The sequence below is a fragment of the Ctenopharyngodon idella genome, chromosome 17 (assembly GCF_019924925.1).
Source record: "Ctenopharyngodon idella isolate HZGC_01 chromosome 17, HZGC01, whole genome shotgun sequence".
Taxonomy (NCBI): domain Eukaryota; kingdom Metazoa; phylum Chordata; class Actinopteri; order Cypriniformes; family Xenocyprididae; genus Ctenopharyngodon; species Ctenopharyngodon idella.
Window position 1 is genome coordinate 16,258,971 of NC_067236.1, and position 12,447 is coordinate 16,271,417.

Consider the following 12,447-nt stretch of genomic DNA (forward strand, 5'->3'; position numbering starts at 1 on the left):
TCCCATTTAATTAACAACACACAGTCCGACCTTCATGGCCTTTGAAGGCGTGGCCTTTGAAGTCACCGTCCTTCGAAGGATGCAGGGACACAACTATTATCTTGCACCTGAATGGGATCTCAGTTCCAGTAAGTCAATGATCCTAATTGATTTTGGAAATAACCCCACTTTCTAGTTTTCGAGTTAAACAGCTAGCTTTTGGGTCAAGATTCATTTATTATATGGATTCATTTACTCAGAAATGCATAGAAAATGCAGTTCATACATAGAGTGACTTCCATGTTGAACACAATTTCAGAATTCAAATTTATTTTGATATTTTTTGAAAATAAAATATGTCAGGGTTATACAACTGTCCTATATCATAATGATGAAAAAGCCAAGACCAACATGCAGAAAGATGCAGAACATTAAACAGGAAATAACATCATAGAGAAGACCCCTGAAGACCCTCATGACTGTGTCAAGGTCAATGAACAATTTGACCTTTTTATGACAAGACAAGGTTATTTCACTGTAAAATGCCATGTAGTGTGATTTCTAAAAAAAAATAAAAAATTTTTTAAATGCATCTTTACTTGATTGTCGCACCACATGATATTTTAGCCATTACATTAAACCTTTTCATGAAATGAATAAAAAGTTTACCAAAACCATATGAAACCAACATGAAGACAAAGAGCAAGAACTTGACACATGTGTTTTAAACTGGATTTTCCTTTTCCTTAATGCAGATGAATTGCTATTACCATGGTGAAGTCCAAGGATATGCTCACTCCGATGTCAGCCTTAGTACATGCTCTGGTATCAGGTAAGCACAATATCACCATCATATAATGCCTGTATCCCATTATGTACTATAAGCAGTAATTTCAAGCATATTGAGTTCTAATTTTCAAAGTCGTTAGAACTCCTTAAACAAGTAGTTTAAAGCTTGTGTGCTTCAGTGTGGAAAGCTATTATGAACCCTAAGTTGTCAAACATTGATTGCCTTGATATTGTTTCCAGTGAACTTCACAACTCTTCCTATGTGAAGGTTCATTTAGAGACTATAAAACTGTGAGATTAAACATCAATAAAAGCTTTAGTATCATCCCATGCTTCATTGTCCTGAAGATAAGCACACAAAGTAACTGCAAGCATTTAATATGTCATGAAAAACTTCAGCTATGCCGTTAAATGTAATTAGAAGGAGCATTTGGCTACAGTAAATTTCTCAGAGATGCACAGTTTTTACGACAGAATAGGTAAAGAGGAACCCAGTGCTTTGATTGAAGCAAACCGAAGTTCCCAAGGTCTCCAGCTTGTAATTACCAAACAATTCTTCTGAAAGTCTTTACTTTATCTTCATGATTACAAGCCTGGAGACCTTCAGGTAGGCAGATATCAAGGCCATATCTGAGCACAGAAGGTTACTGTGAATCAAGGTCGAGGTAAATGTGGCTGCGTTTTTTTATCCTCACTGGTGTGGGGGTGTGAGATGGATATTTTTTACATCTGAAAATGTTGAAATATGCAGTACTGTAGATCAAATTGCAATCCTGTTGAATTGTCTCAGCTCAGTACTTTCGGGTTTCATATTAGCAGCTTGGTTATAAGTTGCAAGGAGGGTATCATCAGATATAATTCAAATTATCATTCCTTCTGAAAGCACTGTTTTGAGCTATCAGTATGGCTCCAGATTTTCATCTGTTATATCTTGTTATTATATTGCAAAGTGAAAACTCACTCTTCATCTCGCAACCTAATTCTGCAGCACTGTGGCTCTTATATATACTCCCTTCATATTCAATTATATCTCAATGATATCTTTCAAAATTTCTTTTTTTTTCCACCCATGGCCATATTATTAAAGATATCAGTTTTGTCACAAATGTAAATTCACACATTTGGTGAGTAATGGGTTATTGGTTATAGAACGGGGTGGCGAAATATACATTTTATAAAACCCAGTGTCATTCTGCAGAAAAATCCATATCCACCCATTTCCCAATGGAACAAAGACAAACAATTGAATTTATTAGAATTGGATTTATTGACTGTAGATCTTATTAGATTTTGGAGGGTCATCTGCTTTTAATTTTACTAAGATATTGTATTGATAAAAATATAATTATATTAGAATTAAATTATCTGATCTTAATCAGAGTTTATATTATTCATATTACTTCAGCACTTAATGAGTGACGTGACGTGTGATGTGTAGCCAAGTATGGTGTCCTATACTTGGAATTTGTGCTCTGCATTTCACCCAGCCAAGTGCAGACACACAGCAGTGAGGATTGAACACACACACACCCAGAGCAGTGGGCGGCCATTTTTGCTGTGGCGCCCGGGAGGAATTTGGCTGGATTGCTCAAGGGCACCTCAGTTGTGGGTAATGAGAGTGTACCCCCCGGTACTGAGACTCAAACCTGCGACCTTCGGGTTACAAGTCTGACTCTCCAACCATTAGGCCACAACTGCCCTGAATAGACTTCATTATTTCTCACTTTTACTTAATCTTTTTTGTTTTACCGTACATACTTAGAGAATAAAGTGTCCTGACCTCAAGAAAATTGTTCAGATTAATTGCATTTTTTTTTTTTAAGAAATCTAATTGATGCTTGTCCAACGACACAATGCCATGCCGTTATGGGTGGTTAGTAGGAGATTGCTACTGCATGCTGTTTCTATGGTGTTCTGGTTACAAGGGCATTGCTAAGTGGTTGCTTATTGACCCAGGTCAAATGAGCCCATTGCTAAGTCTCTATGATATTGGTCCCTCAATATGGATCAGGCTGCAATTTTTTTTTCCTTGCTGCAGACTCACACAATGTAGGTCTGGAATCTGGGTCTATATAAAAGGTGTTTGTTGTGTTTGAACTGTTTTTAAGGATGACACATTTGGCATTGCTCAAGGATCTTGCTGCACATCCATGCTCTTAGGTGCAAGCGTCCTTTATGTTTGCTAAGAGTGCTGAAAGGTTGCGCATATCGTAGGGGTGTAACGGTACATGTATCCTTCCCGAACTGTCATGGTACGGATGTCACGGTTCGGTGCATACAGTCAGATGACGAATACAGTCAGTCACAGACAATCCACACTGCAATCCAGAAGGGGGCGTATGGGGTAATGCAATGCTGTTTGCTAACCATCACAACAGAAAAATCGCAGAAGAAGAAGAACAGACAATCTATGCATAGATATGTTTACGTGTAATCTCTCCACCACTATTTGAACCACGTAGCATTACATTTACCTCAGGCAAGTCATTTAGCATCCACTGTATGTTAGATCACGTCTGTATCACAGGTTATGCACCAACTTTTTTTTACTAAACAAAACACTTCACTACTAAGTTTGAGCAATAATAATAGTGATGCTTGTCTTAGCAAGTTCCACAAAATAAGTTGCCTGTTAGCTTGCCAATATGTTTTTGTATGTTTTGCTTATTTAAAATTGTTCAAATCTTCATTCAATCCACAGAGGGTTTATCTTACTTGAAAATAAAACACTGATGGTGGAGCCAGCTTTTGAACCAGCAAACGACACCCATGTGATTTATGAAGGACATCACCTACACTTCCCCTCCGGAACCTGTGGACATGGACACAACATATCAACTGTCAGCCATACAAGCGCTGGAGGACTGCCACAATCATTCAGGACGAGGGTATGAATGTAATCCGTCAGCAACTGTCAATGTAGCAACTATTATGACGATGTTTTTTTTAGAGAGTGTCACTTTTTGTCTTGAGGATGAATTAACATGCATCATTCAGCATGTGATGTCTTTGTTAATGCAGATGAGGGGATTGTGGTTGCCCTCACTTCCCATGCATGCTAATACAAGATTAGAGAGCTGGGCGAGACATCAAAGGTTAACAGAAGATCCCTACATAACAGTCTTGACATTGAAGATGTTCTTATCACAACAGAGCTATCTAAATAAGATGTTCAGATGTCATTGTATTGATTCGGAAGGATAGCAGCACATAGAAGATGCTGTTATAACTCAACACAATGGCAAACTGATGATATCCATATAATAAATGATTGCGGTTAGGATCTGTATCGGTGCAGGCGCTGATGTTTGCAGACACATCTAAAGATTATAAACTCTTTCATCATCCTTTGGATGAGAACAAATCAAAAGGAGATGAAGACTCTTGATATTGTCACTATGGACTTACTGAACTGCTAGTAAAACTGCTAGCCTTGGTTGAAATCACGATACCGGGGTGGGGCGGTCAGGGTAGCACATTATGTGGTACAAAGATAAATTTACATTTTGCAAATGCTTGTTCCGTAGACTTAGAACTTACAGGGGACCTATTACGCCCCTTTTTACAAGATGTAATATAAGTCTCTGGTGTCCCCAGAATGTGTCTGTGAAGTTTCAGCTCAAAATACCCCACAGATCATTTATTATAGCTTGTCAAATTTGCCCCTATTTGGGTGTGAGCAAAAACATGCCATTTTGGTGTGAGTCCCTTTAAATGCAAATAAGCTGCTGCTCCCAGCCCCCTTTCCAGAAGAGGGCGGAGTCTCTACAGCTCGTGCCTTGGATACTCTGCCAAAAACTAAAACATCTGTTTAGTTTTGATTATCATCTTTATCGCGGCCACGCTCACATGATATTGCAGTTCTTCGTCATCATGAAAGTTAATTATCTGCATGGGTTTTGAAGCCATAACAGTTTAAACTTCTGAAATATGGTTTTCTGAGCGCACACATCCAAGGCACACGCACAGAAAACTTTCTGTCAGACGGGATGTCCTGTGTGTATTAAACTGATTTCTCTGACACGTTTTATTGCACTTAACCTTGTGTGTATTTGACAGTTTATGTCAAAAACACACAAAAGTTCACAAACACAGTCAGTTATGTCTGTGAACGTAAACAGCAGGGAAAGAAATCGCATGTGTATATAAGATCTGTGTATTAAAGTGACAGCAACGTAATATACAGTACCTGCTGCTGTATATGCTGTTAATATTAACCAAACAACAAAAGAAAAACAGAAAATCACCCACTGCTCTTGATTGAAGTAACTTCAGTAGCTTTAGTAAGAATACATTTCTTACTTGAATGCTGCTGTTAAATGCTCTGGGAGAGATAAACATGGCAGACTCAGGGGAGGAGCTAAGCTAATAAGGCAGTTTCCATTCCGCCAGTCGTGGCATACGTAAGAGTAGGGGGAAATCTGGAACCGCTCATTTGGAGTGGCTGTTTATGATTCATGGGGATTATAAAAAAGGAGTCGGTGGATTTTTACCATTATTGGCTGGTTGTTTACGCACACTTATAAAAGTGAATTTTGCATAATAGGTCCCCTTTAAGTCCAAATGTAATGGTGAAGATCACTCAGAGATTCTATTTTAGGTCAATTTACAGTGAAAAGGACAGTGGTTTTGCAATACATAGAGGAATCACACTATAAAATTAGAAAAATTAAAAATGGTCAAGCAGCCTCCAATGGACCACTTGAGACAGATTCAACCAAGTAACTAACTAAAGGGCATTTTTGTAGATTTGTATTGTATGCACAAATTTGAATAAAAAATATGATTTGTTTCAGGTGACTTTTAATGAATAGATTGAGTGACTCATCCACAAGTTGCTTATAACACACACAAAACTGGTGCACTTACTGGTGTAACCTGCAGAATGGGTCACTGAACGAATTAGTGAACAAATCTGAACGTTATTTGGTGAACAGATTCATGAATCCAAATCCCAGTCACTACACTCTGGTGGACTCTCTGGTGTGTTTAGTTTGTAATGAAGGGTTGATTACAAGGGTTGATGTGCTCTTTTATGTTTGGCAGCATAAACGGGATGTTCAGAAGACCACCAAATATGTGGAGCTCATCATTGTAGCAGACAACAGAGAGGTAGGACAACAAAGAAACACAACAGGTTTGACAGATATTGTGGTGCAAGTTAAAAAGTTGTTTTTTGTCTAGTGTCAGTCAGATATCACAATACCTTATGTTCATACATGCTCAACCAAGTTCTAATCTATTAGACGTTAAGAAAGAAAAATCAAGGGAAACGTGCAGTCATACCCAATTGTATTTGGTTAAGTACTGTGCAGTATTTGGGTTATGGCAAAGTTTTGGTTCTTTGTTTTACCTTAGTAGGCCAATCCAAAAGCAGGTCACCGAGGGTGGGACCTGACAGGAAGTAGGGCAATGCTCCCAAATGATCAGACAGGAAACAGGAAGTGTTGTGTATGAAGTGAACACTGGATGTGGGAAAAGGAAACTGGGCAAGAAGAAAGCTATCATGTTATCAGCACAGCTGTCTGTATACTAAAGTGTGTGTGTGTGTGTGTGTGTGTGTGAGAGAGAGAGAGAGAGAGAGATTGTGGTGTTACGTTGAGTAACACGAGACGTTCTTCATTCTCTCCCTGCTAATTCAATTCTCGTGCAAAACTATTTAAATAAAAAGGCTTTTTATCCCTTATATTAATTTCGTTTATCTGATAGGGGAATCAATGCTGGACCAAAAATTGCAACCTGTCATACCTGTCTCCAAGTTGCACTCTTTTTTTTTTTCTTTTTTTTTTACTTTGCTTGCTATTGTTCAGTGCCTCCACCCTACTGTAATGATGACTTTTGAGTGCTCTTAAGAATGTGCCACACTTCTGATTATGTCCTTACAAATGACAGTTGAAGATATTGTCAGATTGTTTAAAAATCCATCTAGACTACTATCTTATACTCGTTTCAGTATATCTCTCATCTCACTTATGTATTTCTTTCCCTATCAGTTCCAGAAACAAGGAAAAGATGTGGAGAAGGTTAAGCAAAGGCTTGCTGAGATCGCCAATTATGTGGACAAGGTATTAAATGCCATTCTTCGCTCGAATGAACAGGAACACTTGATTAGAAGTCTAAAATAGAGGCCTGATTGTCAGAGATGAATGTAGGACAGCGGAGGTAAAGGACGAGCTTTTAAATGAGCCCTCTTTTGAAAAAAAGCTGAGAATTTTTAGGTTATAAGTTGATTGATGTCCAGACAGACATTATGATGGATTGATGTATCTCTTTGTCAACAGATGTATGGGGTCAAGTTTATGAAGAAATAGAGGGTTTGATGTTATGAGTTCTCTCAGTTTTACAGAGTGCTGAACATTCGTGTAGCTCTGGTGGGACTGGAGGTGTGGAGTGATGCCGATAAGTGTGCAGTTACCCAAGACCCCTTCACAACCCTGCATGAGTTTTTGGACTGGAGAAAACTTAAACTGCTGCCACAGCGTCCACATGATAACGCCCAACTTATTAGGTAACACACCCATATTACTCACATTATCACATAAACACACTTTGGCAACCAGTGTTGGGGGTAACGCATTACAACTTGAGTTACGTAAACAGATTACTTTTTCAAGTAACTAGTAAAGTAACGCATTACTTTTAAATTTACAACAAAATATCTGTTACTTTTTCAAATAAGTAACGCAAGTTACTTTTTCACATTTAGTGACTGACAGCTCTCCTGTCCCCATGTTGAGAGAAATAAAGAGATGTTGTGTGTGCTGTGTGAACATGATGGTTATTGTAGTTCTAGACTAAATGTGAACATGCATTTACTCATTTCAATTGCACGAAAACATTCAGTATTCCTCAGAATAAAAACAGTGAAATTCAATCTCAGAATTTTATGCAAACCTGTAATGATTAACTATATTAAATTACACAAATATACTTTATGTATTTAATCTCACTTTATTAACCAATGTCTTTCAATTCAATTATCTAATTCAACTATACTAATAAGCAAAAATGACTTTAGATTAGATTTAGAAATAAGAGTGTTGAACTTCCTTCTTCTGTATCCTATTCTTCTTTAATCAGCACAACTGAAAGGTTTGTTTGAGCTGCGCCCTCTACTGTACAGGTGTAAATATGCATTTCCTTCAGCCTGAGATTTATTCATTTCACTTTTGGCATGAAAGGGCCTAAACATTTGCCAAAAATAGAACTTTTTTGTTGTTATTAAAAAACAAACAAGCAAGCCCAGCCCAGGTGAGAAAAAGTAATGAAAAAGTAATGTAACACATTACTTTTCATTAAAAGTAACTAAGTAATGCAATTAGTTACTTATTTAGAGAGTAACGCAATATTGTAATGCATTACTTTTAAAAGTAACTTTCCCCAACTACTGTATATCTGATTTCTTACCAACTTGTGCTCTAGCAACACAGATTAAACTATGTACTGTGCTGTAAATACACTACCATTCAAAACTTTAGGTTCCATATGATTTTTTTGAAGAAATTAATACTTTTATTCAGCAAGGATGCATTAAATTGATCAAAAAAGACAGTAAAGATGTACATTTAAATATATTTCTGTTTCAAAAATATTCCTTTCTATTCATCAAAGAGTCCTGAAAAATCTGCATACCAAAATCAGGTTATAGGGGAAGCAATGCATAACCAAGTCAGGCTATTGTCTAAAAAAGGAAAGCATTATCATACAGTAGTATGCTACATTTGTTAAAAGACCTCTGCATGTTTAATTCAGCAGGTGTCATAGTAGATTGTTATTCTAAACATAGCCTTTGTATTAGTCTTAGTCTTATTATTTGGCTGTTTTTCTTTTTTTCTTTTCTTTTTTCATAAATTTAACCACATTTTCATTCTCTTATGGCAGTGGGGTGTACTTCCAGGGCACCACAATAGGCATGGCTCCCATCATGAGTATGTGTACCGCTGAGCAGTCAGGAGGCATTGTCATGGTGAGAAATCAATCATTACACACTCTGTGTCCCATAATTAGCACATTCACACTGAGCTGCACAACCATCCAGCTGTTTTAAACTTTCATTATTTAAAACCATTGAAATTTGAAGGGAGTGTTAACCCCAAAATTAAAATTCTGTCATTATCAATCACCCCCATGCCGTTCCCAACCTGGTACATACTTTTTTCCATGGGGACAAAAGCCTGTTTAAACCAAGGATGATAACTGTAATGATAACGGTAAAGATTTAGTTCTAAAAATCATTCTAAATATAAAAGAATAGCACCACACCATAACTATAATGAGAAACAATATCATTGGAATCACTTTCAGAACAATTTTTGCAGCTGATGAACTATAAAAACATTGACAGCCAATCAGAATCCAGCCTGCTTTAAAGAGCTCGAGCATTAAAAGTGCTAGACGACATAACTGCATAATAAACAGAATGATATTGTCCGCTGGTGTGGACACTAATAGTCATCATTATAGTGATCTTTATAGTTATCGTTCTCGGTGTGAATGGGAATTTGTTTATATGATTTATGAGGACACAAATTTGTATCATGATGTGTATTACACTGGTATTACAACGTAAATGTGGTTTATGAGGAAACTTCCTGAGTCCTCATAATTAAAATGGCTTAAAAAACACACTAAACAACGTTTATTAAAAATGTAAAAATGCAGACAGTTTTCTGTGATGGGAAGGTTTAGGGGTAGGGTTAGTGTAGGAGGATAGAATGTACAGTTTGTACAGTATAAAAACCATTACGCCTATGGAATGTACTCATAATGATAGGTGCACCAATGTGTGTGTGTTCCAGAAAAAAAAAGTCATATGTGTTTAGAATGGCACATGGGTAAAAATAAATAAATAAATAAATAAATAAATAATAATAATGAAAGCTTTTCATTCTAGGGTGAACTATTCCTTTATGGTATAGGTTGTATCCCACACAGCCCGTATTTATTAAATCTGATTTTGTTTGTTTTTAATTTCAGAATTTTTCAGCTGATCAATAGACACTGATCTTGGTTGTTTGCCCTGCACCCACCAGTCATCAGTACTACTGCTTTCACCACCATGCTCCTTTTTTCAGTTTTTTTAGCTTCAGTCATTCACATTTTCATGGCTTTTGCCTTGGCAGGTTAGACTGTGTGATATATAGAAGAAGCAAAGGTGTAGTGACTCAAAGAAAGACTACTAAATCCCTGTCTTTTTTTATCATGTGTTGCTTGGTTTATTCATGATTTTCTTGAAAGACCCTCCACTCCTTTAACCCATTGCTGTTCTTTTTGGTGTGTTTATATATATATATATATATAATTAATGTTCTATTAATTAAAACAAAGTCAATCTCATCAAGTTAGTGTTTTACATATTCCAAAATAATAACTAGAACCCTCTATGATACACAATATGATATCAATGAGGAAAAAATTATTTGTGGTGTTTTTTTCCTGCTTAAAATTGGACAATATAACAATATCAATAAACATTTTCATTAATTTTGAATCAATTTATTTTTTAAAAGTTCATTTAAAAGTCTCATTTTATTAAAAACAAACTAAAATAGACTATGTTGCCTGGAGGCAACACCATACCATAGAGGGATAAACAATATATTTTATTTGTGTATTGATTTTCAGCTGTTCTTTTCAGTAGTCAACTTATTTCGGATCATCAGTCATGCTCAGTAAACATTCACAGACTCGAAGATGTGTCTTTAATTTGACCAAGCTGATTGCTCACTAAAATCCCCGCAGTCATCATGTTTTCAGGTTTTTTTGACATTTGATTTTGACGTGACATAAAGCAGTGATATCTAAGTGGGTGAGCTGTTCACTTACTTTTAAATTAGTCTTCCTATTGACACCATCACTTTGTTCATTCAGACTGACGCACGGAACGCACATCTAAACAAGAGGCGGGATTTATCACACAAACCAATCATATCCAATCATAGCATGATGGAGGCACTGCCTCCTCTCACGTGACTTTCCCCCATTCATTCTCTATTACCCCCCACAAAACCCACTGCTTTAGGAGCTCTGTTCATTTTCTATGAGCTCAAGGGAGGCACGAGAAACGCGCACTCCCGCTGTAACTTTACCTGCGGGTGTTGCTGTTGGACAGTGTTCCTTTAGAAAAACTTATGACTTGTACACTTTTTATTTTTATTTACACTTTAATATTTGCATTGTTTTATTTTTGTAATATGGATTATTTTCTTATCCAAATTTTTTGAGGAGGAACTGCCTCCCTTGCCTCCTCGGAGGAAACGCCCGATATATATATATATATATATATATATATATATATATTGTAACATGTATGCTTTAGATGCAATGATTTAGTTTCATTGTGTTTTAGTTCTGTTTTCCCTGTTCCTGTTTGCCTGTGTGCCCTGTCATTTGACCTAGGCTGTGTCCTGAATTGTCCCCTATACCCTTAAATAGGGCACTATTGGATGGGACAGCCATTTGTAGTGGTGTCCAAAACCATAGTGGACGTTACCGAGTGCACTCTTTCAATCCCACAATGCACCGCAATAAGTGTACAACCGATATACACTCAACAGAGAATACCCATAATGCACTGTGAGAGTCGCACCGTGCACAGAATGAATTCCCGCGTCTGACCAGAAGATATTGCCCGCAGCTGAATCATCCATCCATCCATCCACTTCCCAATGTGGTTACAGCATAATATCATAGAGGTTTAAATTCACTTTTACTTGATTATTAAATTGTTTAATTATGGTTTATACATGCTAGTTTTCATGACGGAGTTCAAGATAAATCTTTTCATTACTACTGGAGCTGCCAGTTTGCTAAGTTTCAAATGATTATTAAATAGCAAGCATAAACTATGCAAAAGCGGCAGCCCTTCCGGCGCACTCAGTATCTGAATTCACTCACTCGTTTTCATTCACTCCTTCAAGTGGACTGTATTAGTGGACTAATGTAGGGAACAGTGAATGAGGTTATAGGGGTCGATTTGGAACACAGCACTAGTTTCCTAGTGTGTGCCAGTTTCGTACCCTTGATTAATTATCCCATTCACCTGTTGTCCTATTAATTTACTCATTTAGTCTGTCTATATATATTCCGTTTTGTTCAGTTCTTTGACTGGTCTCGTCTAAGGTCTCGTCTGAGTTAAGTGGTTGTGAATTCCTGTGGATTAAAAACTATTTGTATGTTATTCCCCTGCGTTGTGCGATATTTTTAGCACCCACATGTAATACACATATATATCATATAAATTATATTTATTGTAATGCTTCTAGTAGTAGAAGTAATGCTTCAATGTTGTATGACTCCAGTGCAGTGCAGCTGCAGAGAGGCTGTTTATGTTCTTGTAGTCCATGATCTTGTAGCACATCGTACCTTTAATATGAAAATGAGTTTCATTAATCCACATGAATTTCAGCTCTATAAGGTCATGCAGATTTAGTCTACTTTCTCTTAACCACCCAGAGGCTGCTTGTCAGTCAATGCAGCACTACCTTTTCAGCCATTTATTGCTGCTTTGCTGCTGTATGACTAAATAACACGCATTTACATTTTTATTAGACTAGATCTATCATCCATGCCACTGTAACAAACTTTCTCTTCTAAACAGGGCCTCACAGAGATGAAGTCATTAGCCATAGGTCTGAGTTACAAACTATTGTGGTTCTGTATGATAAATGGTTTCCATTA

General features: G+C 36.9%; 1 protein-coding gene across 1 annotated transcript in view; it reads left to right on the forward strand.

Annotated features, from left to right (window-relative positions):
- adam12b (ADAM metallopeptidase domain 12b) overlaps positions 1–12,447 on the forward strand; it is a 117,020-nt gene that overhangs the window by 55,841 nt on the left and 48,732 nt on the right. Inside the window, 6 exon segments of the mRNA XM_051868326.1 lie at positions 735–811; positions 3,470–3,656; positions 5,815–5,880; positions 6,762–6,833; positions 7,107–7,276; positions 8,650–8,734. Coding sequence (XP_051724286.1) covers positions 735–811; positions 3,470–3,656; positions 5,815–5,880; positions 6,762–6,833; positions 7,107–7,276; positions 8,650–8,734 — 657 coding nt within the window.